Source organism: Macaca mulatta, chromosome 13, assembly GCF_049350105.2.
Source record: "Macaca mulatta isolate MMU2019108-1 chromosome 13, T2T-MMU8v2.0, whole genome shotgun sequence".
In the NCBI taxonomy this organism is placed as follows: Eukaryota; Metazoa; Chordata; class Mammalia; order Primates; family Cercopithecidae; genus Macaca; species Macaca mulatta.
Window position 1 is genome coordinate 96,654,623 of NC_133418.1, and position 25,958 is coordinate 96,680,580.

Consider the following 25,958-nt stretch of genomic DNA (forward strand, 5'->3'; position numbering starts at 1 on the left):
CGGGGCTGGGAACGAGGCCAGGTGGTGGGTGTGGGGGGCTAAGGAATGCGCTGCTGCCTGGGGCCTGGGAACCCAGAGAAGAGCCCCAGCCCTGGATTTATCTTGTCTCCCCATCTGCACCTGCCTGGTGTGCCCAGATAGTGAGTTCTCTGCTCACTCTGCCCAGGGCTGTAGGAGCAGGCACTCAGCACAGGCCATGATGTGCTGATGGCCACGTGGCTGCCTGGGGTGCAGGGAGCTCGCCACAGTCCCAGCCAGGAGGAGGGCTACTCACGCAGCTCACCTGCGGGGAGAAGTGGGCCACCTGTCCGATGGTGGTGAGTCACCACCAAGGTCACAGATTACCCTCCACTTCTTAGTCATCGAAAGGTGAAAAACCAAAGGGTGGCCCTCAAAGAGGAAGTGCCCAGGGACCCAGCAGAGCTGACCCTGGAATGTGGGTCCAGGCCCCAAGTCACACCCCAGCTGGGACAGTGCTCCGAGGTTTGTGCGCGGCACAGCCAGGCATCAGCCTCCACAGCAAAGTACCAGACTCCCAAAGGAGGGCCTGAGGAACACTTAGGAGACCAACTCCTTGGGGCCACTAACCTTCCCTCCCCTGACGCTCTCTAGGGCTTTGAAGTGTTATTTGCCTGGTTATAAGTTCAGTTTCTTCCACCAGATCTCAGCATCCAGAGGCCAGAGCTCATGGCTTCCACAGGTGCTCAGTCCCTGCATGCTGGCTTTTGGGCACAGATTTTGGTCACCCAGAACTCTGGGACATTCACCCCCCTGGCTGGGTGTTTGAGGATGTGGGGGAGGGGCAGCAAGATGGCCATGGTCCCTCCTCTCTTCACCCTCATCCCCCTGACAGCTAAAATCACACCCCCAGACACCTGGCTCTCTGGGCTTCAGACAGAAAAGCAGCAATTCCCAAAGAAGAAAGTACTCAATGGGAGAGGGTGTCCAAACTCCACTCCCTGCTGGGGTACAGTGGCCTTCTAGAGACAGTGGCCTTTGGTAACAAGAGTAATCCTCACAGCAGGAACTTCAGGTGGGCTCTGCTGGGGTAGGGTGTGGGGAAGTTCCATGCAGGCTGGCAGGGAGCAGAATGTCTGGCTGGAGGGGCCTTAGGAGTCTTCTGCAATCATGCAGTAGAGAGGCTGGGGAGAAGCACAGGAGGAGGAGATGCACTTGCTCTGGCTGGGCCGCAGGGCTCACTCCACACTGCACCAGCACGGGCCCTGCACGTGCTGACAGCAGGTAGCTCTGTGGCCCCAGGCTCCAGGTACAGAGAGAGAGGGAGGGAAGGAAAGGAAGGGCATATATGCAACCTGGATGAATGATACCCACACGTGGTGTGAAGTAGGCTTGTTCAAACAGTGGGTTGCAAAATCCATTTCGTGGGTTCTGAGCAGCATTAAAATAAAGTGAAATAAAATCAGGGTGCACTGTATGTGGCACTTTTGTTTTAGTTATATATACTGGATTCAAATGTAAAATATCTTGTGGATTGTGGTTAAAAAAAAAAAGGCTGGAAGCCATGAGTATAAGGAAAGGGAGGCAACTACTACATGCCAGATATCATGCTACTTGTTTTCATGTATATTATTTTATATTTACTCCTTCTAACAGGCCTACTACCAGACAGGTGATTCTATTTTTGCCAAAAATAAATCTATGACCAGAGATGGAAAGTAAGTTTTCTTTTCTTTTTTGAGATTAAGGTCTCTCTCTCTGCACTCTGTCACCCAGGCTGGAGTGTGGTGGTGCGATATTGGCTCACTGCAGCCTCGACCTCCAAGGCTCAAGTGATCCTCCTGCCTCAGCCTCCCGAGTAGCTAGGACTATAGGAGTGCACCACCATGCCCAGCTAATTAATTTTTTTTTTTTTTTTTTTTTTTTAAAGAGATGGGGTTTCACTATGTTACGGGTCTCACTATGTTGCCTAGGCTGGTCTCAAACTCCTGAGCTCATGTGATCCTCCTGCCTTAGCCTTCCAAAGTTCTGAAATTATAGGTGTGAGCCACCATGCCTGGCCCAAAGTAACTTTTCTAAGATCACACAGCTAATAGGTGGCAATGCTAGTTAGGAATCCAGAGCTGTTTGACTCCAAAGGGCACATTCTTCCCACGCCACCATGATTTCCAGTGGAAAGTGTACTGTCCACTGAGTCGGGAGCTTTGGGTTCTGTCCCTGGCTCTGCCGTATAATGGTGAGTAACTGCTCTGTTTTCTCATCTATGCAGTAAGGGAGTAAGAGAAATAATTTCTAAAATTTTTTGATTTCATGCACTCTCCCATCCCAAACCTCATTGTGGCAGTATTTTAGTCTCCCCCATTAAACCTTTCCTAGAGCTGCCAACAGCTCAGTCATGAATTTCGAGGGCTACTTACTGCCAATCCCCATTGCACCTACATTTGTTCTACAAAACCCCCTAAATGGCCCTGTCTCTGGTAGCTCTGTGTGTCTGCAGGTATTGACTGGTGCTGTTAGCTCTGATCTAGGGACCTGCATCGTGTAGCTTTTCAGCAGAATTATGACTGTGATGACAAGAGACCAAAGGGATGACCTCGACCTCCCTCTCACGGGCCCATGTGGTTCCTGGAAGGGCTGGGGCATCCTAATGAAGAATGAAGGCTACTCTGAGTGTCTGGGGAAGGAAAAGAAGTGCAAGAAGCAGAGTACATGCAGTCCACCCAGGTGACATGTGAGGGACCACAAATGTTCTCCAAATAATGAGCCCCAGAAGAGCAAAGGAAGCCCCGAAGGTTCCTGTAACATAAAGATCATCTTAAAACTCCCTAGGGTTGATGAGGAGTAGTATCTCTGTGAAGTGCTGTCACAGCGGAGGTGTCACAATCCCGCACAGTCAAACTGCGGACTTGGCATGGGGAGCTTGAGCTGTGGTTCCAGCTCTGCTTTTCTCTGCTCTGCCACTTTGGAGAAGCCACTTCACCTCCCTGTACCCCAGGGATGCCTCATCTGCAAAGTGAGGGGATGGTTTCCGAGGTCACTGCTCGGTCTAATATACTATTATCCATTACTACTATTTCTGCTTTGGTATCAATCCAACCACTTTAGCCAGAGGCAGTTTCTTAAGTGGAAGCAGTAATTTAACAAGTGACCTCTCCCGGTGCTTTGCTGGAGGTGTTCCCTCAAGAGCCTCCATAAGCATCATCAGAGGTGCTGCACAGGTCTGAGCCGTCTATCTCCCCTTTGTCTCCAGATCTGACTTAGGACCCCAAGAATGCTGGCCAATATCCATCCTGCTCATGTTCCTTCCACCCTTCAAATCAGCAGACAACTAAACATTCACACGTTCATGGGCCACTCCTGTGCTAGTCATGGGCTGGTTCCTGCAGGGCTAAGGGGCTGCATTTGGGCAGGGCCCTGGCCCTCCGGGCACACACAGCTTGACTCCCAGAGCAGAGAGGGCTGCATGCTAACCCTGGATGAGAGTGGGGAGCTCTGCTTTCACAGCCACAGGCTAAGCCCTCCCTGGCCTGCCCCTCCTTACTGCTATTGCTTCGGAAGAACAGGAGCAAACTTCCTGCCTTGGGCTGGCTTTCTTTTCTGCTCAGAGCTATGTGGGGGCATTCTCCAGCAGGCCAGACGTCTAGCCCCTTTAATGACAATAATGATAATTTACATTTATACAAGGCCTTTCATTGGGGGATTTTAATTGCATCGCAAACAATAATTAATTCCCCTTTGCGAGGCTGGCAGCCAGCTAAGCGGGAGCCCCTTTACTCTGCAGGTCAGGGGTGCTTTCCTGGGCCTGCAACATGCTGGGGGTCTCCCACCTAACCTGACACCTCCCCACCCTCAAGGCCTGGCCTAAGCATCGGGGCCTGGGGCCGCCAACTACAGTCCATGACTGTTTGTCCTGCCCCTGAAGCTCCACAACATCAATTGTTGAGCCACTCATTTGGTGCTAACCAGAGAACCTTGCTATTGGGCGAGACTCAGGATCTTGTCCAAGGCAGTAGCACTACTCGGGGGTGATCCTCGGCCGCTGCCAGAACACCTTTCATGATGGAGAGCGCGCTGCTTAAAGGCGCCTCTGAGAGTTACAGGGTTCATCTCTCTCTGGAACTGGAATCTGTCCCCTCGAAACTTCTGCCCACGGGTGCCAGCTCTGCTCTCTGGAATGAAGCAATCCTACATAACTGTCTGGGGTTGCTGGTTGAAGTTTCTGGTACGTAAGTTGTCTATTTCTGTGGTCACCCTTGGGCGGAGCTTGGTGGCTTATACTTCACTGAAGTTCAGGGACACTTGTCAACTGAGTGGTAGGGGCAGCCGCAAGCTCCATCACTGGGGAGTGCCGAGCTTTCAATGCAGCACTACAGACTACTCTGCCCCAGTCTCAGTGGTATAAACACTGGAGGCTTCTGAGTTCATTTCACTGGGGCTGCACCTCAGTGACACCGAAGTACCCTCATTTTCTGTTGAATGACTGAATGAACAGCCTTCCTTCCTAAGGATCTATTATTCTTAAGTTCATGCAACCACTGTCAATTGCAAGGGACTGGTTTTTGGAGACCAAGTCAGACAATAATCCATTTAGTTTTTTTCTTTTTCTAAACCCACTTTATCAGAATAAATATTTGGTGCTAAACTTGAGAAATGGAAGCATCAATGCTGAGCTGGGAACTGACCCAGGGCAAGGAACTCCACAATCCTCCTCCTCTCCAAGGAGTGAGAGGCAAGGGTGGGGCAGAGGGGCAAATGAAATCCTTTGCTAAGTTTATTTTTAAAAAGCTAGATCTTCTGGGGAAACCGACACTCCCTAGAGTGATTTCTGGGTCCCTGCTGGTTTGCTTTTTGCCTGAAAAGACACCGGCCCTCCCTCTGCCAAGAGCACATTGTTTGGGTGAGATTTTTCTCACACTGGCTTACCATGGAAGGAATTTCGAGCATGCATTAAAGGCTGTTGTTTTCCTAAAACCTGCGCAGTATGAACAAGAGGTTTGGCTAGTGGTGACACGGCCTCATTCTGCTTAGATTTCACACGATTCCTATCTGCCTAGAATTGGAGTGAGCATTTTTGGCTTGGGTTTGGCCTGGATTGTAGATCTGGGGGATGCTTGGGAAAAGAAACATGGGTTAGAGACGGAGCCTCCTGGTGTCATTCTGTGGCAAGGAGAACACGTGACAATCATTCCCTATCTGATTAAGTGGGAAGAACGTGGATTTTGGAGTAAGAGAAAACTGAATTCAAATGTGGATCTATTACTTACTAGCTGTGTGTCTGGAAAAGTCCCCGAGTCTCTGTTTCTCTCCAGTGACCCCACAGTAGTTGTTATGAGGCAACAGTGCCAGGCACATGGTAAGAACTCAAGCCTTGGTTTCCTTCCTGCCCAGCCCTCCACTGCCATCACATAGCTACAGACACACACACACTGAGGACCTCCTGTTTCATGTTAACTCATCAAACAGTTACTGAACAGCTCTTATTAACAAGGGCCTGGATCTCCTGGGGACACTGTCCAACTAGTGTCTGGTACCAACGGGTATGTATGCAAAGTGAATTAACTAACTTGATACTTGCTATTTTATAGTTTAGAATGTGCTTTCAAAATAATCTCATTTTAATCCAAGCAACAATCATGTGTATGAAATCGATGCCATTACTCTACTCCCCCTATATACATGAAGGAACAGGCTTGGAGAGGAGTAACTTGCCCAAGGCCAGGCACATGATAAAGGCAGAACAGGACTTGGAAGCTGCAAGCCTGTGTTCTGAAGACAGCACACTGCTAGCCCTGGAGGGTATTCCTGCCTTCTGCAGCCACTGAGGGCTAAGGCTGAGGAGGAAGGGCACGGCTCTGGGCGCACCCAGGTTGCAGCCACTGAGGGCTAAGGCTGAGGAGCAAGGGCACGGCTCTGGGCGCACCCAGGTTGCAGCCACTGAGGGCTAAGGCTGAGGAGGAAGGGCACGGCTCTGGGCGCACCCAGGTTCCACTAGAAGGCACCCCACTGAGTGACGCTGCCAACCTATGCCTGGCCACAGCAGGCTGCAGCTAAATGTGAGGCCATCACCGTGGGCCCGGCGACGTGGAGTAGTAAGTTTCTGAAATTGGAGACATTGGCCAGCAGTCAAGTTTCTTTCTCTCAGGCCCTGGGCTCCGGTCCTGCCCTGATGTGCACAGATGTTTCCAGGTTGACTTCACTGGGCTCCCACTGCCCTTCTCAGTGTGCGTGACTGCACTGATATGCAGGTACTGTCCTTTACCTTCCCATCACATCCTTCTAGGTCACAGAGAAGAAGTGCTATGGGCGCCGGACTCTAACCGTTCCTTAGCAGGGTGCCCTGCACATGTCAGGGGCTCACAACAGGGACGAACTGCATTCCTTCTTGTTCCCAGTAGGCTCTTAAAACCAAGTAATGGGACAGGAAGCAGATGTTGGTCCTGGGTTGCTGTCAGCTCACTGCCTCTTTCTTCCCACTCCTCTAGCCTCTGAGCTGCTGGGAACCGCTGATAGATGCAGAATTGAAAGGGTAGGACAGGAGTCTTTCAAAGTTTGCCCATATGGCTGGCCCAAATACAGTTTCCAGCATGAACTGAGCGGTGGAAATCGGATCTGACCACAATGCTGCAGCACCCACAGAGTTCATCAGTCTACTCCAAGCCATTCTGACAACACTCCCTGCCAAGGGTGGGTGTCCCGAGGAATGCCGTCACTGCGCACACTGCGCAGCGGGGAACCCAGTGTCTCGGGGATGAGGTCAGTTCCCCCACCGTGAGCCTGTCTATTCTGGACCTCTGAGCACATTTCCCTGTGCTGCAAGTGTATTGCCTTTGAGGTTGAACCGTGTGGAAAAATCATGTGCACTCCTTGAGCTGAGCTGAAGCTGGCAGGAGGAGCCAGGCCTTGGGCTCTCCTGCGTAAGCACCTGGCCTACAGCGGGGCCTATGGCATCTGCGGCCAGAGGACCAGCTCTCTGCTCGCAGCATGGGGCACCAATCCGTCAGCCCTGACTCCAGCCACACTTGCCTTGCAGTGCTGCTGAAGGGCACAGGGATGAAGAGGTGTGCTGGTGGCTAGCCTAGTCCACTGTGTCCTCAAAGACCAAGGTCAAGCAGAGTTAACCTGTTGTTGCCCAGCTAGGCCCCTGAGGGGACCCCTCAGACTTCTAACATGCCAGGTACAAGGGGCGCAGGGGGCTGTGCATTTTTGGACGTGCAGCTTCTGCCCCGCACAAAGGCATCAGGCCAAGAGAGCAAGTGGGGGCTGAAATTGAGCCTGTGCTCTGCATGCTAAGCTGTGTGCTCACCCAGGGACAGAGGCTCAGATAGACAGCTTCTTCTTTACCTAAAGCTAACTCTACCGGCCCAAAGTGGGAGCCTTTTCTTAGTTTGCACAGAGGTTCTTATTGGCCAAGGTGACCCTGAGAAGACCATTCAGTTCTGTGTGTTGGGTTCCCTATCACACACCTGGTGCACTAACATGGGTATGGGGAACTTCACTGGATGCAAATTCTATAAAGTAGAACCTTGTTTGGATGATTTTGGGGGAAGAAAGTGAAGATTTCTTCCTTCCTAATTTGCATTTTAAAAGACATCTTCAGAACCCATTCTTGTTCTCCTGGCCACAGCCTACTGCACTACCCCACCGCTTACAGTTAATCTTTTCCATCCCATTGGAACGAAGGCAAACACACACAGCCCAGGGGTGAGGTGGAGTTTGGGCAGCCCTACAGGTTCTCCAGGACAGCATTTGGCTCCCTTTCCTGCCGTGTTTATCAAGCAGAAGAATCAGCATTCTCTTCCAGGCAAGTACAAATGGGTGTCCCACCTCAAACCATGCCACTGAATACAGTCAGACCTACACAGCTGGGATATCTTTTCTGCAAAACTGGTGGACACCATGCATAGCAGAGCCATTAGACCAATAAACAAATACAGACACACAGCAAAATAAACTCTGTAAAAATACAGCAAAATAAGCCCCGCCCTTTGTAAAGTTCAACAATCTCAAAGCATGCTTTGTTTTCTAACTACTACAGGATGGAAAGAGGCCCATTCCAGTGAGCCCCTATTCCAGGACCTCTTCCTAGTCAAGAATTGCCTCAAGTTCAAGAGCCATAGAATGCTGGATTTGAAAACCCTAGAGCTCATCTAGCTCAGGGATCAGCAAACTCTTCCTGTAAAGGACCAGATAATCAATATTTGCAGCTTCGCAGGCCATACCTGTATTCTGTTGTAACAATTCAACTCTGGCCTTGGAGTGATAACAGCCAGAGATGATATGTAAATCAATGGGTGTGGCTGTGTTGCAATAAAACTTTATTTATAAAACCAGGCAGCTGGCTAGCTTTGCCCTCAGGCTGTTGTTTGCCCATCCATTATCTAGTCCAGCCCTTCCTTGTACAGAGGAAAAGAGATGAGGTCACTCCTTCACAGTCACAGGGCCATTTGGAGGTCCACCCAAGACCAAGACCTGACTTTCAAGGCTTGCTGGGAGGAACAGAGATACTACTGCCAGCCTCAGAGCCACCAAGGCAGAGGCCAAAATGGCTGCTTGGATAACGAGAGATTGACTAACATGTCCAACTTCACCAGAGAGGACCAAAAAGCAGGTGGAAAATCACAAGTTAAAATCTATCCACAGATTAAATCTACAGGTTAAAATCAAATGGGACTGGAAAGACAACCTGCATATCCAGCTGAGCCTGCAGAGCTCTAACCATCGGTCACAGCCTCTAAGCGTATGCTGCTACTGTTCATTCATCAGTTAGACTCAGGCACAACCTTAAAATGTCTCTGGTGAAGAAAAGGCTGGGAAACAGGAACTGGAAAGTCACTGGCACTTGTCTGTGAACAATATGAGAAGAAAACAGCAAATTCATGTTTTCCAGTCAGCAGCTAGTCAAACCTCTAACAGTACGTAAGTGGTCAGAGAGGACAAGCCCTCTCATCCAGGGCTGAGAACAGGTTGTTTTGGCTGTCAAGCATTTTCAAAACAAGTTTTCTTGGTCTCATGACAGGTTGTGGCAAGAATAAGAAAATAAAAAGAGTGGAAGATCCCATGATCGCTGCCCTGGGCTTCCATGTGGGCTGGCCCCGCCTGCACAGTCAGGTTTGCCTTCAGTGTTCAGATAAAGCTGGTCTTAAGGTTAATACCACCTTGCCAGTGACACCACTGAACAAAGTGATTCCTCTAAGAACTCTCTGGCAGCCAGATAATTTTCTAGTCTGGGAGGAATAGGTCAAAGTCACTCTTAAGCCCAAGGATGCTATTCTGCTTGAACCTACGCCCTGTTTTGTTTTAATTTTTACCTCATGTTACGTGGATGAATTATTCCCCTGAAACCGAGGTGAAAAGCTATCTGCTCTGAATTGGATTTTTCCATCTCAACTGCAGGACGCTTGGTCAGGGTGGGGCAAAGAAAGCAGTGAGGAGGCACTAATGGGGACAGCCATGAGTAGGCTGGTAGAGAAAGTGCCATTGGCTCCTAGCAGCAGTGGTGCCGCTCGCTTTTAGGAGACGAGGGTCAAAGCATAAAGCTGAGCATGGCAGTGCCGGAGGACACGCAGCCAAGTGGGGGTCTGGGGGATACTCATCGGGTAATCCAGTGAAAATGACCAGAAATCAACCAACAAGAGTGCTGAGAATTCTCCGATCCCCTGAGCTATTATCGGAGAGCCCAAAGTAGTAGACAGACACCTAGACCTGAGTTCAGACTCAAAATCTGTGACCTTGGGCAGAATTCTCCCTTGTTTCATTTCTAAAGTGAAGCAGCTGGATTATCTTTCTAGCTCTGATATCATGATCCTGAGATTGCCAGGGCACAGGGCACTGAGTCGTTACCATCACGTGTGGATGGCTGTGTCAAGTCACTCACACACGTACCTCCCCACAAGGGACAACTCAAGTTCCCGCTGTGAGCGATGTTCCTGGAAGAAACCTGAAGAGGATGCTCTGCCCTGAGATGTGCTCGTATCCTATGAGACACGTTCTCAGACCACAAAGGCTGTCTTCGTTCTACCGATTGTCTGTGGGAATGTTCTGAAGAAAGCAAAGAAAATCCCCCATAAAGTCTTTAAGTTGGAGGACGGAAAGGCTGATGCATGTTCTTGCCCAGACAGAGGGGGCTGAGGATATGTGAAGGCTGGGGCAAGACATTCTTCCTTGCTGCACCCCCACCCCACCCCTATTCCCACCCCCACCCCCATTCCCACCTCCATCCCCACCCCTACTCCCACCCCCACTCCCACTCCAAAACATGCACAGTGGGACCCATCAGATTTGATGTCTCTGCCTAGGAAGTATTTGGAAGGCCCTGCTCAAAGCCTGTTGCGTGGAGCCTTTATCACCTGAGAGACAAGGCTAGCAGGCAGGTGAGCCTCTTTCCCCAAATATGGGGAACAGGTTTGTTCCGGCTGATTCCTGACCTGCCCCTCAATACAGGATGCCTGGTTAAATCTGAATGTCAGATAAACAACTTTTTAGTATAAGTATGTCCTAAATACTGCATGGGGCATACTCACACTAAATTATTTGTTGTTTACTTGAAATTTAAGTGCACCTGTACACGTTGCATTTTTAATTGCTAAATCTGGCAATTCTAACTGAAGATCCAGAGTGGGATCTCTAAAAGCCCTGGGCATTGAGGTGGCAAAGAAGGGGTGAAAGAACCCAAGCCAAACATTCCTTTACAGTGTTCCATGAGTATGACCCTTAGTTTTGAACTGTGTTTATTAATATTTCCAAGGTCAAGGAGGATCTATTATGATTTACATATCAACACCACAGCAGATCATTATACCAATATGCAATCTGTAAACTTACAAAAAACCTGGCTGGGTGAGGTTGCTTATGCCTGTAATCCCTGCACTTTGTGAGGTCGACATGGGAGGACTGATTGAGCCCAGGAGTTAAAGACCAGCCTGGGCAACATAGCGAGACCCCATCTCTAAAAAAAAAAACCAACAACAAATTAGCCCAGTGCTATCGTATGGACCTGCAACCCTGGTTACTTGGGAGGCTGAGGTGGGAGGATCGCTTGAGCCCAGGAGTTCAAGTCTGCAGTGAGCTATGATTGCACCACTGTACTCCAGCCTGGCAACAGAGTGAGACCCTGTCTCTAAAAAGAAAGAAAGAAACAAACAAAAAAACACAACAACACCACATACACAAAGAAATACCTTATTGCCTACAGAAAAAAAAAAGATCAAATGTTTTAGCATGGTGAACACCAACAATATGCCAGACATTTTACAATCATTTCAGCATTTAACACAATCCTCTGTGAGAAAGTCAAGGCCCACAGAGATTTAAAAACAAACAAACAAACAGACCAACCAACCCTACTAGAAAGTGGTTGAACAAGGACTTGAATTCCAGCCGGTCTGATTCCAGAGGGCATGTTCTCTGTACCCTGAATATCTCCTCTCCTCTCCATGTTCTCTGTACCCTGAATATCTCCTCTCCTCTCCTCCCCTCCCCTCCCCTCCCCTCCCCTCCCCTCTCCTCTCCTCTCCTCTCCCCTCCCCTCCTCCCCTCTCCCCTCCCCTCCTCTCCTCTCTCCTGTCCCTCCCCCCTCCCCTCCCCTCTCCTCTCATTCCTCCCTCCCTCCCTCCCTTCCTTCTTTTCTCTTTTCTTTTCTTTTCTTTCCTGCCTTATCTACTGCTCTTGTCTTCAGCGGACCCTGGCATACCTACCGAAACCCCCATGCGTCCCATCTTCTGGGACTTTGTGCACTCTGTTTCCTCTGGAGGAGTGTCCTCCCCTCTCTGCACATCAAATCCTACCCAGCCTCCAATTTCAGCTTCCTAGGTCTCAGGAAACAGACATAATCTCTTCTCCTTGACTCCTAGTGCTCTTTCCCTGCACATCACCACCTTAAAGAGAAGACTCTATGTGCAATTCTCATCCTTCCTCTAGTTCACTGAAAGCAGGGACTGTATCTTACATATCACTTAACATCGTATCTAACACCTACTTTGAATTCAATAAACATTTGCTGAATGAATGAATGGGAAAAGTGATCTAGGCTAGTGATGTGGGCAAAATCTAATTCAATGTTAGCCACTACAAATCCACACTGGGGCATGCCAAACCTGAGTGTCAACCAAGGCAAACAGCCTAAACCCTGCAGTTCTAAACAGAGAGCTGAGCTTAGCTGCCTGGTAAATTTGGGATAACTCAGACCATTAATCTGAGGAAAAGAGGTGGTGTAGTACGAAACCAACCTAAAAGCTGGGAAAGCCAAGGTATATGCTCAGTTCCTACACTAAGTTACTCTGTGACCTTGAACACGTCACTTCCTTTTGCAGGGCCTCAACTTCATAATCTGTGAAACAGGTGTGATAGCAGTACCTAGCTCATAGGGTTGTTACGAGAATTACAGAAATTAAAAAACATGAAGCATTTAGAGCTATGCTGGTGTACTGTCATTATTCAATACATTTTAAAATTATTATTGTCTATAAGGTGATCAGGAGGGACTGGGTGTCCCATCGTTTATTGTGAGAAAATATGCATGTTCCTGTAATGCTCACTTTTCTGGATACCTGGAATAATGACAGTTTAAGGCTTATCCAGTCCCCCAAATGATCAATAATGCAAATTTGGGGTTTTCTACATTTTGATTTTGATTGTTAGAAGAACTACATAGCTTCCCGCTTTGCAATTTGGACTGTACTCAGTCTACTGAGTAGTTAATGCCGTGGACAGCCTCATTGTCAGAATGTAATCTCAAGCAGTGATGGACCATTCCAGAAATCAATCAGCAGGCTTTGAGTTAGTGCTCTTCAAAATGTGTGTGTATGTGTTAGTCTTCAGTGCTTTGTACATATTCTGTATGCAGTGAGCTCTTACACATCTGCTGAAGAGATTGAGCAGTAACTTAACTGCAGCTACACACAGACTGTAGGCTTACTAGCTGCTTCTGGATCAACTTGAGGAAACCACTGTTCTGCCCAATTCTCACAATCATGGCTGCTGTAAAGCCTGTTCTTCCGAGGGCCAAGGCCCTGCCCATCCATGGCACACAAGGAGACAAACCACTTCTTTTCCTCAGAAGTGGCTTTGGATTACAGACTACCCTAGCTCACCCCCACTCCACTTCTGCTTTCTTGGCATCGATTTTCCATTAGGCATGACTAAGTGCCAGAGGTTCTGTCTGTCTGGGAAAATAGGAGTCACTGGAATTTTCTGTCCTCTTCTCAATGTGCAGCCTCCCTGCTGCTTTGGAGGCAGCAGTACAGTGATGCCTTTCCTTCGGCGTGTTCCATTACAATACTCCTTCTTCTCTTTTGCCCATGGATGCTAATAATAAGTCTGGCCACAGGAGCAAGTTACCTTCTCTTAAAAGTACTTGGTTTTTAGACTCTCAGCAGAGCTATTGCTGCTCACAAACACCCTGGGTTTTCCCCATGGACACAGAGGCCTTCAGCCCCCTGGGTGAGCCACTAGGAAGAAGGTGCCCATGTCAGGCCACTCCATGGTAGGTGGATGGGTACACGGTGCAGGCTAAACTCCTGCCCTTGACAGCTCTGTGCTGTTCCTGTGAGCAAGGGAGCAGGAAAGAGGGGAAAGGTAGGAGGTCAGAGGTGGCTTGGGCTGGGCTTTGGACCAGTAATCAGGGGCATAAGGTTCTAATCTTGGTACTGTATGCCTTGCACAAATTCTTCTAGGAAATGAAAATGATGAACTGAAAGTCAACTCTAGGCCAATCGCCCTGCTTAAGGGTCTATATCGATTATTTCATTGAATGTCTGTCACAATGGTTAACGTTTACCATATTTGGACCTGGCTGCACGACATGATCTCGAAGATTCCTTCCACGTTCCATGTTCTGTGGCTGGCCCCCACTGTCACACTTAGCTTCCTAGGATGCATTCCTGCTTAATCACCCAACTTATCTCTGCTGTTGGTTGTGGATTTTGCAGGACAGTGGAGTAGAGGTAACTGCCCCAGTGAGTTTTCTAAATTTTGGTTTTGATTTTTAGAAGAACTATATAACTTCCTGCTTTGCAATTCTGAGTTGTACTCAGTCTTCTGAGTAGTTAATGCCATGGATAGCCTCATTGTCAGAATGGAATCTCAAGGAGTGATAGACCATTCCAGAAATGCAATCAGTAGGCTTTGAGTTGGGGCTCTTCAAAATATATGTGTGTACGTGTGTGTGGTAGTCTCCAGTGCTTCGTACATATTCTGTATATAGTGAGCTGGATGGTACCTGCCTCCCATTTTTGCTCACCTCTGTAAATCCTCTACTTTAATAAGGCATGAATCTAGTTCATTTTCACAGGTGGCCCTTGTGCTGAATGATCTGACAAAAGACAAGACAGAATCTTGTTTCTGCAGAAGCAAGGCCTCTGCTTGTCATTATGATATGCACACAATGGACAATCCTGATTGTTCTTTGATGCTTCCCTTTTTTCTAGAATTCATGCCTTAATGAGAAGTGATAGAAACAAGCGGCTTGGCCCTCCTGCCTTGGCTGGACTCCACACATGACAGCCCTGAGCAGCCCTGGCGGCACCTGTCAGAAACTAACACACACATCTGAACAGTCAAGCCTAATTCCCAAGAAGCTGTTTTAACTTGACATCTGAAAATGCATTGCATCTAGAATTATTTTACTGGGTGTGTGTTCAGGGCATATGTGTGCACGTTCTGCAACTGAAGTGTTCTATAAATATCAGATATGAGCTGTACAAAAAAGTATCACGTACATGATGTACTTAATTCCATTTAGTAATGTTTTCAATTTGTGTCTGACCTCTGGCAACAGAGATGGAAGTTTCTCAACATGAATAAAAAAGTATGCTCAGCTACCTTAAACAATTTTCACTTAAAATTCCAGAAATATATTAGAGCTTAGTGATTACCAGGTGGGTACTAGCCCAGTACTTTCAGAGGAGGGTACTGAAATCCAGAGAGGTGACGTGTCTTTCCCATGATCGCGCAGGAAATTAATAATGGTCCCTAGATGAGACTCAGGTCACTTGACTCCCAGGCCATTATCCTTTGCTTTTTCTTGACTACTGTATGTTTCTTCCCCCAACTGTTCAAAAGGAACTCTGATTCCATTAATAGCGTATGTTCCTACTATGGTTTATTAGAAAAATCCCAAACCAGCTCCTCTGCCCTTTCCTTTCTGACTCTATAGGGCATCTGTCTATTTTTCCAGGAAAGAGAATACGTGACCCTAACTCACAAGCAAGGAAGTTGCTGTCCTTGGCGATCCCAAACACTTCCCCAGTGGCTGGCGGGGTAATTGGAACCCAAGCCTGAACACTCAATTGTTCCTGAAAGGGCACAACTAAGTTAATTTTCCCGACAAAGATGTGCTGACCTTCCAGTTGCTCTTTTTTTTTTTTTTAATTTTTATTTTTGAGACAGGGTCTTGCTCTGTCACCCTGGCAGGAGTACAGTGGCATGATCTTGGCTCACTGCAAGCTCTGTCTCCCCGGTTCAAGTGATTCTCCTGCCTCAGTCTCCTGAGTAGCTGGGATTACAGGCGCCCACCACCATGCCTGGCTAATTTTTGTATTTTTAGTAGAGACGGGGTTTCACCATGTAGCCCAGGCTGGTCTTGAACTCCTGACCTAAGGTGATCCACCTGCCTCGGCCTCCCAAAGTACTGGGATTACAGGCGTGAGCGACCACGCCCAGCCCAGTTACTCTTTCTGTGTGACTATCCTGGTAAGCGGAGTTCAGCGTAGCTTCTTCTGGCTCGTGTGACTGAAGAAGCCAGAACAAAAGCCCTAACTGTTTTCCACTGAGAAAGCAGGATGAACAGGGGGTGCAGCCTTTAAAACAGCTCTCAGAGAAGCTTCCAGGGGAACCAAAGGAATACAGATGGAGGGCCTAGGAAGAGATGGCCTGAGGGGACCTGCAGAAGGGATTTACCTGCCGCCCCTCCCCCAGGGGAGCCAGGAGGCTCAGCTGCGCTGTAAACACTCCGTGCCTGGTGCAGCCTGGTCTGCACAGGCTGAGAGGATGGTGAGTGGCTTCCTCTGGGATGAGGGCTGTATTAGCAGTAATTGATGGCCAGGCTTTTTAATGGAGCTTATCATTTCACTGCAACAGATGTCAGGTTCTAATAAATACCACGTTCTCACTGACCTACGCAATTTGGAGAGGATGCCTGGATGTCAGGCAGAGCTTGATTCCTCCCCATCTCTGTTGCTCTCTCTTCTGTAAGGAAAAACAAACCAAACCCCTTTAAGATACTTTTCAAAGGGATTCTCTTTGAGAGTTCAAGGATCCAATAATTTCATGTTATTTAGATGATTTGCTTTTCTCTTCACAGCTCTACTTCTAAACCCCATGAGGAAAAGGCCCAGGAGGGACGGGTGAGCTTGCTCATGCGGGAACCCAGTCCGTGTGGAATGGACGGCCTTGGTGACCTCAGTCCCCAATTCCTGTGTCGCTCACCAGCACTGACTTTATTATCTTCTCGGGGGCTCTGATCACCCAAGCTATGCTGGCCTGGGCCTGGAAAATTCCCTCATCTCTCTTGTGGGGAGTTCAGCTGAGATGAGGTTGGGATTTTTGAAAGGGAACTATTCCTAGGAAACTCAGGGCAAAACAGAAGAAAAAAAGAAAACCCACGAATCGTAGCACCAGTTGGGCTTGCAGGCTCTGCCACGGAAGTCTGTAGTGCGGAGCTTCCTGGGAGCCCAGTCCTGGTCCCTTGCCTACCCCAGCGCACTGCCTTCTGCAGGCTCTGTTCTGCAGCTGTTCCCCACGTGCAGAGGGAATGTGGGGGGTGACCAATTCCAGCTAGCCACGATTCTCACCTTCTTGTTGCCTCCTGCCCCACCCAACCCTTGGGTACCAGATGGGAGTTCCAGGAGTACGCCATGAAGGGGAGGGACAGGTCGGGGAGTGAGTAGTGATGAGGGAGAGAGAGTGTTGAAAAGTCTCTATCAGGTTTTTCCCTAATAGCGAGTGGTGTCTGGATGAGAAGCGCACTGCTACTGGGGCTCCAAAGCTGGTTCAGCCCAGACTCCTTCGGGCCAGCTCACAGGGCACAGGGGCTGCAGAGAGAAGCCCGACTCTGTAATGAAGTCTCAGCAGAGACAAAGCATCATGTGAGCTGCCTTAAGGAGCTACCTTAAGGAGTGAAGAAGACAGCAGTGATTAATTCCTGGCGAGACAAACACACAAATGGGCTCATATTATAACCTCTTATACTTCTTCATGAACAGCCCTCCTCTAGCTCTACCCTAGTCCCCTAGGAATTCTCAGGCCTCAGGGATCCTAGGACCATGAACTGGGATTTCCACACTGGGCTCCATGGAGTCGCAGGGGGGCCAGCAGGGCCTCAGAAGACAAGGAAGGCGGTGTCAATGAAGAGCACATCGGGTGGGACGTCTACCTTCTTTTCTTCAATCAAGGGGAAAATATCTACTTTTTAATCTGTTTTATTTAGAGGACTAATGCATGAGACCAAATTGAAGCATTGGCAGCTAATGAGAAGTTCAAAGAAAACAGTGTCTTTGGGAATATTAAGTAATGTATTAACGATGAAAAACAATTGAAATAGCCTGGAATGTACACTTTTAAAAGATTCTTGAAAGAATTTTTCCTGCAAAAGTGATTCCGCAAAGATAACGAGATAAAAAAATTTAGAAGTATGCATGGTGAACAGCAACATATAAGCAATTATGAACTGCTTTCAGAGGGTTTGGATGAGTTTTTAAATAAGAAAATAATGTCTCTTTGTGACCTTGAGGGAAGAAGGGAAACAACAAATGATTTTAGGAGGTTCATAATGAATTACTCCCATGTGTTGACTAATAAGCTATTTTATTTATTTATTTATTTATTTATTTATTTTTTTGAGACGGAGTCTCGCTCTGTTTGCCCAGGCTGGAGTGCAGTGGCGTGATCTCGGCTCACTGCAAGCTCCGCCTTCCAGATTCATGCCATTCTCCTGCCTCAGCCTCCCGAGTAGCTGGGACTACAGGTGCCCGCACCACGCCTGGCTAATTTTTTTGTATTTTTAGTAGAGACGGAGTTTCACTGTGTTAGCCAGGATGGTCTCAATCTCCTGACCTCCTGATCTGCCCACCTCAGCCTCCCAAAGTGTTGGGATTACAGGTGTGAGCCTTTTTTTATTTTTTTAAAGTAATGTTTGGTTTTACGTAGACTAAGCAAGGATGGAGTTGGAATTTTTCCACTTTTCAGCTGGTTATGCTGGTACCAAGAAGATACAACCACAGGGGATGACAGTCCATTAATGGGGTGGCCTTAAACTTTGGGAGCTAGCCAAGTTACCGAGGTTAAGGGACTGTTTACTGGGGTACATATGATGGTATCAATATTGACTCTGTTTTTAATTTTAAAATCTCTATTTTTCTCTAGGGATGTTGCTGCTGATAGCTAAAAATGATCAAATTCTTACCATATACTAGACTTTATGCTGGACAATTCACTGACATTATCCCATGTAGTAGGCAGAATTCTAACATGACCCCCAAGATTCTCCATCCTCTGTGTAATCCCCAGGATTGTGAATATGATGGATTTCATTCTGGTAAACAGGTTTTGTTATATGGCACAGATGACTTTAAGATGGGTAGCCTTTAAATCTGTGACTAGCAGAAGAGACATGAAGGCAGATATTCAAAATATAAGAGGGATCTGATGCACCACTACTGGCTTGAAAATGGAGGGGACCACATGGCAGAGGACGCACGCAGCCTCTAGTTGCTGAGGGTGGTCTCCAGTTGACGGTGGCAAGGTAACAGGGGCCTCAGTCCTACAACCACAAGGAACTGAACTCTGCCAACATACTGAAAGAGCTTGAAGGAGAAGCGTAAGCTTCAGGGGTGAGATTGCAGCCCCAGACAAAGCCTTGATTTTAGTTGCCTAAAACCCTGAACTGAGAACCCAGGCGTCTTGTGTGGGACTCCTAACCCACAGAAACTGTGAGATTAATAACTAGGGGTGTTTTAAAAGAGTTAATTTATGATAATTTTTAAATTAGCAACACAGAAAATCATACACCCCAGGTGATACCCATCATAACCCTCTGAAGTAGGCTTCACCATTTTATAGACAAGGAAACAAAGACTCAGGGAAATTAGGAATTTGCCCAAAGTCACAGAGCCTGTGAGTGGCAGAGACAGGTTTAAACCCAGCTGTCTTGACTTTATGGTCAGTGCTCTTCACTGCCTCATGCATTTCCTCTCTGTATGAGGCGAGAGCCTCAGACACATGGTAAAAAGAGTATGGAACTGTTTCCGTCTGCCTGGGTGTGGATGTGCAGAAGGGTCAGAGGACCTGTGTTTTTGTTTTGGTTTTAAATGGTGAAAAGATATATATTTAGAATTAACTAGCTGGATTCAGTTTAGATGATCCCAATATGCCTTGTTCTCTCCATCAGGCCTGATCAGGGTGTTGGCTTTGGCCACATCAGTGTCACTGAGCTTCTTCACAGCCTGTTTGATCTGGTGCTTGTTGGTTTTGACATCCACAATGGACCCAAGTTGTGTTGTTGTCTTCTATCTTCTTCATGGCTGACTCAGTGCTTGGGGAACCTGATGATGTATTATTGCTCAAGCTTGCTTCTCCTGGGAGTGCTTTTCCAAGGATATTTCAGCTGCCTCCAGAGCCACACTGTCTTGGGCCACCGGAAGGTGGGTCATATGTGGATCGGATCTTCTTTTTGTGGCTGTGGACATCTTTAAGCACTGCCTTCCTGGCCTTCAAAGCGTTTGCTTTGGATTCAGCAATGGGAGGCCAAGAACTTCTTTTTTCACTTTTGGTGCCATCATGTGAAAATGAGGACCTATGTTGAACCCTCACTCCTCTAGAAGCCAGCTGTGTGCCCTTGGGCAAGTCAATTAATCACCCTGAGCCTCAGATTTTGTAATCTGTATGAGGCGTACTAAGAATTTCTGCATTACAACCCTTGAAGGGCTGCAGTTGACGATCCCATGAAAGTGTGTGAGGGCCACTGTGAAAGAAGTCCACAGGGCAGATAGAGGCACCTGGATGTCATGTAGGTATCGTTTTCTTTTCTTGATGACTGCCAATTTCAATATCCTCTGCCTATAGGTTGGATATAATCACTTTGATGGCTTGTTTGGAGGAAGTCATTTTAAATAGTTTTTTTTTTTTTTGGAGAGGAAATGATTCTTTATTACATTTATTGAAAAACTACAGAATAAGATGGAATGTAATTTTTTTTCTTGAATTCTTTAAAAGGTAGTTGACTATTAAAAGCCAAAGTAATAACAATGTATTGTGGAATTCATAAAATACGAAGACTGAAAGTGTGTGAATATGATAGCACAAAGGTAAATAGAAAGTATACAGATGACTACACTGTTTATATAGGAAGCATTATAATATTAATTCATGGTAGGCTGTGATAAGTTAAGAGTGTATTTTTAGTGTATAAATGACTAAAATACACAAGGAAATATAGCTAACACACCAACAGAAGAGAAAATGGTAAACTAAAAAATACTTGAATAAACTGAAAGAATACAGGAAGAAAAGAATAGTGGAATAAAAAACCCCCCAAACCGAAAATATGAATGGCAAGACTGTAGGGCTTAAACCCAGTAAGCTTATTATTTATATTACATGTATAAATGAAATACTCCAGTTAAGGCCAGGTGCAGTAGCTCATGCCTGTAAGCCCAGCATTTTGGGAGGCCAAGGCCGGTGGATCACTTGAGGTCAGGAGTTTGAGACCAGCCTGGCCAATATGGCAAAACCCCATCTCTACTAAAAATACAAAAAATAGCCAGGTGTGGTGGCGTGCGCCTATAGTCCCAGCTACTCGGGAGGCTGAGGCAGCAGAATCACTTGAACCAGGGAGGCGGAGGTTGCAGTGAGCCAAGATCACGCCACTGCACTCCGGCCTGGGTGACAGAATAAGACTCTGTCTCAAAAAAAAAAAAAAAAAAAAAAGGCCGGGCACAGTGGCTCATGCATCTAATCCCAGCACTTTGGGGGGTCGAGGCAGGTGGATCACGAGGTCAGGAGTTCGAGACCAGCCTGGCCAATATGGTGAAACCCCATCTCTACTAAAAATACAAAAATTAGCCAGGTGATAGTGGCGCAAGCCTGTAATCCCAGCTAATCAGGAGGCTGAGGCAAGGGAATTGCTTGAACCCAGGAGGCGGAGGTTGCCGTGAGTGGAGGTTGTGCTGAGCTGAGGTCACGCCACTGCACTCCAGTCTGGGCGACAGAGCGAGGCTCCATCTCAAAAAAAAAAAAAAAAAAAAAAAAAAAAAAAAAAAGAAATACACCAATTAAAAGGTAGACATGTTAAGACTAGATTAAAAAAACCCAAGGTCTACAAAAGGTTTTCTTCAAATATAAAGACACAGATAGGATAAAGAAAGGATGAAAAAAATATATACCATGCAAAAAATACACAGAAGAAAGCTGGTGTAACAATTTTAATATGAAATGAAGCAGATTTCAAGTCAAAGAATAATGCCAGAAATAAAGAGTCATCTCATAATGATAGAAGGACCAATTTATTAAGAAAACCTAACAATTCTAAATATGTATCTAAAAATAAACCTTTAAGATATAAAAAGCAAAAATTAGCAGAACTAAGGGGAGAAACAGACAAATCCAAAACCCCACAGGTGAAAATGTTAATACCTCATTTTAATAACTGATATAATAGATATAAAAAACCAGTAAAGAGCTAAAAGATTTGAATAACACTAACAAGTAATTTAACTTAGTTAATGTATATATAGAACACTATACCCCAAAACTGCAGGACACACATTCTTTTCAGGTTTACATGGAATATTTATCAAGATAGACCACATGCTGGTCTACAAAACAATTCTCAACAAATTCCAAAGGCTTGAAATCATACAGGTTATGATCTCTGACCAAAATCAAATTAAACTATAAATCAATAACAATAAGATATTTAGAAAAATCTTTCTAAACACTTGAAATTCAAGAAGCACAACTATAAATAACCCATGGTTCAAGAAGAAATCACAAGGGAAATCAGAAAATATTTCTAATAAAATAATAATGAAAAACAACATACAAAACTTTGTGGAATGCAGCTTAAGCAATCCATAGAGAGTAATTTTATATTAAAAAAATAAAAAAGATTAAAATCAGTGACCTAAGCTTCTACTCTAAGAAACTTGAAAAGGAAGACATTAGAAACCATGTACTGCCAATCACTTTGACAACTTAGACATGATGGATCAATTTCTTATTTAAAAACCTAGCTTGCTAAAACGAACACAAGAAGAAATACAACAATCTGAATATCCCTACATTTAGTAAAGACACTAAGTATTTTTTGCACAAAGGAAACCTTACCAAACATTTGGAAAGAAATAATACTAAATCTGCACAAACTCTTTCAGAAAACAAGGAAGAAATCTGCACAAACTCTTTCAGAAAACAAGGGAAGAAGGAATACTTTCCAGTTTATTTAATGAAGCCAGCATAGTACTGATATGAAAGACCTGACAAGGACAAACACGAGAAAAGAAATTTTAGACCAATATTATTCATAAATGTAGATGTAAAAATCTTAAAATTTTAGCAAATCAAATTTAATAATATAAAAAAGGATAAAATCATGACTGAGAAGGGTTTATCTTTGGAATGCAAGGTTGGTTCAACAAGCAAAAACTAAATAATGTAATTCACACTAACAGAATAAAGAAAAAGCACACGATTATGTCAATGTCAAAAGATGCAGCAAAAGCAATCTATAGAATTCAATACCCATTCACGATAAAAAAAAAAAAAAACCTCTTAGCAAAGCAGTAACACAAGAATTTCTTTAATCTGATAAAGACATCTATGTAAAACCTCAACATTAACCTTAATAGAGAAACATACAGCTAGATTCTGTTCTTATCACTTATGTAAAAAATTGTACTGGAGATCCTATTCAGTGCCAGTAGGTGGAAAAAGAAATAGAAAAACATAAAGATTGGAAAGAAAGAAGTAAAGCTGTTAGCATAAGGGGTGACTATTTATGTAAGAAATTATAGGCCGGGTGTGGTGGCTCATGCCTGTAATCCTAGCACTTTGGGAGGTCAAGGCAGGTGGATTGCCAGAGCTCAGAGTTTGACACCAGCCTGGGCAACATGGTAAAACTCCATCTCTACTGAAAAAAAAAAAAAATACAAAAAATTAGCCTGGTGTGGCAGCGTGTGCCTGTAGTCCCAGCCACTCAGGAGGCTGAGGCAGGAGAATTGCTAGAACCCGGGAGGCGGAGGTTGCAGTGGGCCAAGATCACGCCACTGCACTCCAGACTGGGTGACAGAGTGAGACTCCGTCTCCAAAAAAAGAAAAAAGAAATTATAAGAAATCTATAAAAAAACTATTAGACTTTAGTAGTAATAAGTGAATTTAGCAATGTCACAGGACGCCATGCCAATATAGAAAAATCATTTGTATTCCTATATACCAGCAACAAACAACTAGAAAATATTTTTAAATTTTATGTTTATATTTTTATATATTTATAAATATTTTATATTTATATCTTTATATAATTTACAATAAAAGCAAAAACGGGTGGAGCGCAGTGGCTCATGCCTGTAATGCCGGCACTTCGGGAGGCCGAGGCAGGTGGATTGCTTGAGGCCAGGAGTTCGAGACCAGACTGGCCAACATGCTGAAACCCTGTCTGTACTAAAAATACAAAAATCAGCTGGGCATAATGGCTCATGCCTGTAATCCCAGCACTTTGGGAGGCTGAGGCAGGTGGATCACCTGAAGTCAGGAGTTTGAAACCAGCCTGGCCAACATGGTGAAACCCCATCTCTACTAAAAATACAAAAACTAGATGGGCGTGGTGGTGGGCGCCTGAAATCCCAGCTACTAGGGAGGCTGAGGCAGGACAACCGCTTGAACCTGGGAGTTAGAGGTTGCGGTGGGCCAAGATCGTGTCATTGCACTCCAGCCTGGGTGACAAGAGCGAAACTCTGTCTCAAAAAAATAAAAAATAAAAATACAAAAATTAGCTGGGTGTGGTGGCACATGTCTGTAGTCCTGGGTACTCGGGAGGCTGAGGCACAAGAATCTCTTGAATCTGGGAGGCGGAGTTTGCAGTGAGCCAAGATTGTGCCACGGTACTCCAGCCTGGGCAACAGAGCAAGACTCTGTCTCAAAAAAAAGGGAAAACATGTAAAAATATTTCAAGACTTCTACATTGAAATATTTTAAAAATTTCTGAGAAACTAAAACCATGTTCATTGATTCAGTATTATAAAAGATTCAGTATTATAAAAATGTCAATTCTTCCCTTGTCGATCAGCAGGCTTTTATGGGGGTGGGGGGGTGGGGGGAGGTGAGAATTGGCAAGCTGATTCTAAAAGATATATGAAAATGCAAAGGACCTAGAAAAGCCAAAACAATCTTTAAAAAGAACAAGCTCGGATACCTTTCCTGATTTCAAGAAATATTGGTATACAAACCTATCAATGGAACAGAATAGAGTATCCAGAAATAGATCCACTCACATGTGGTCAGTTGCCTTTTGACAAAGATGTAAAGGTAATTCAATAGGGAAAGAAAAGTATTTTCAACAAATGGTGTTGTAATATCTGGATACATATGAACAAAAAATTAACCTTGGCATCTACCTCATATCATATACAAAAATTAATCTGAGATGGATCACAGGCCTATGTGCCAAAACAAAAGCTTCCAGAAGAAAACACAGGAGAATTTCTTCATGATCTTCTAGTAGGCTAATAATTTTGAGTACACAAAGAGCGTTAACATAAAAAACAGATTTCATTAAAAAGATGAAGATTTCCTGCTCATCAAAAGACACTCTTAAGAAAATGAAATGGGCCAGGAATAGTGGCTCACACCTGTAATCCCAAGACTTTGGGAGGCCGTGGCGGGAGGATCAAGGATCACTTGAGCCCAGGGGTTCAAGACCAGCCTGGGCGACATAGTGAAACCTTGTCTCTATTAAAAAAAAGAAAAATAAAATGAAATGGCAAGCCACAGATTGAGAGACGATACTCATAATAAATATATCTGACAAATATATAAAGAAACTCGTATATACAACTCATTAATAAAATGACTAACAACCAAATTAAAAATAGGCAAGATTTGAACAGACATTTCATGAAAGAAGATAAACCAATAAGCACATGCCAAGATGCTGAACATCATTTATCACCAGGAAATGTAAATTAAAAATATGAGATATTACTTATCCTCTCTAGAATGGTTCAATTTAAAAAGACTGACAATAGGAAGTGTTGATGAGAATGTGAAGCAACTGGAACCCTGGCATATTGCTGATGGGAGGGTAAACTGATACCACTTTAAAAAAGCTTGTCACCTTCTTATAAAGTTAACCACATATGTACTCCCACTCCCGGGTATTTACCTGAAGAAAGGAAAACACATGTCTATAAAAAGGCTTGGTCATAGCAGCTCTATTAATAAAATCCCCAACCTGGAAACAACACAAATATCTACACATGGGTGAATGGATGAATACATTAGGCTATATTCATATAATGGACTATTACTCAGCAGTAAAAAAGAAATGCTGTAACAGATTAAAAAAAAAAAAAAAATATATATATATATATATATATATTTTTTTTTTTTTTTTTGAGACAGAGTCTCACTCTGTCACCCAGGTTGGAGTGCAGTGGTGCGATCTCCGCTCACTGCAACCTCCGCCTCCTGGGTTCAACAGATTCTCCTGCTTCAGCCTCCGGAATAGCTGGGATTATAGGCGTGTGAAACTATGCCCAGCTAATTTTTGTATTTTTAGTAGAGATGGGGTTTTGCCATGTTGGCCAGATTGTTCTCAAACTTCCTACCTCAGGTGATCTGTCTGCTTCAGTCCACTCAAAGTGCTGGGATTAGAGACGTGAGCTACCGGGCCCAGCCACCATAACAGATAAATCTTAAACAATTATGTTGAATGAAATGAATATAAATTTCATTGATCTGTATTATTTCACTTAGAAGTATCTAAAAGGAAAAACTAAGACATGGTGATACAG

The 25,958-nt window shown here is 45.3% G+C and overlaps 1 protein-coding gene and 2 long non-coding RNA genes across 27 annotated transcripts in view; 2 read left to right on the forward strand and 1 right to left on the reverse strand.

Annotated features, from left to right (window-relative positions):
• Positions 1-20,196, forward strand: part of LOC114671746 (uncharacterized) — a 28,040-nt gene extending 7,844 nt beyond the window's left edge. Inside the window, exons 2-4 of the long non-coding RNA XR_013402910.1 lie at positions 16,256-17,582; positions 18,316-18,487; positions 19,340-20,196. This is a non-coding gene — a long non-coding RNA (uncharacterized LOC114671746). The remainder of the gene's footprint in view (positions 1-16,255; positions 17,583-18,315; positions 18,488-19,339) is intronic.
• Positions 1-25,958, reverse strand: part of BABAM2 (BRISC and BRCA1 A complex member 2) — a 456,851-nt gene that overhangs the window by 12,185 nt on the left and 418,708 nt on the right. For 4 of the 25 annotated variants that reach the window (XR_013402895.1, XR_013402894.1, XM_077959845.1 and 1 more), the window contains one exon: positions 16,069-16,140. The exons of 20 other annotated variants lie outside the window; for them this stretch is intronic. Coding sequence is in view for 2 of the 5 variants with exons in the window: in XM_077959845.1 (XP_077815971.1) it covers positions 16,098-16,140 (43 nt within the window). In the remaining 3 variants the exon portion in view is untranslated. Of the gene's footprint in view, positions 1-15,852; positions 16,141-25,958 lie in introns of all 25 variants that reach the window. One more of the 25 variants, XR_013402896.1, reaches the window with a different exon arrangement.
• LOC144333825 (uncharacterized) lies at positions 3,910-8,289 on the forward strand. Its single transcript, XR_013402909.1, has 2 exons — positions 3,910-5,882; positions 5,941-8,289. It is a non-coding gene; the product is annotated as an uncharacterized LOC144333825 (long non-coding RNA).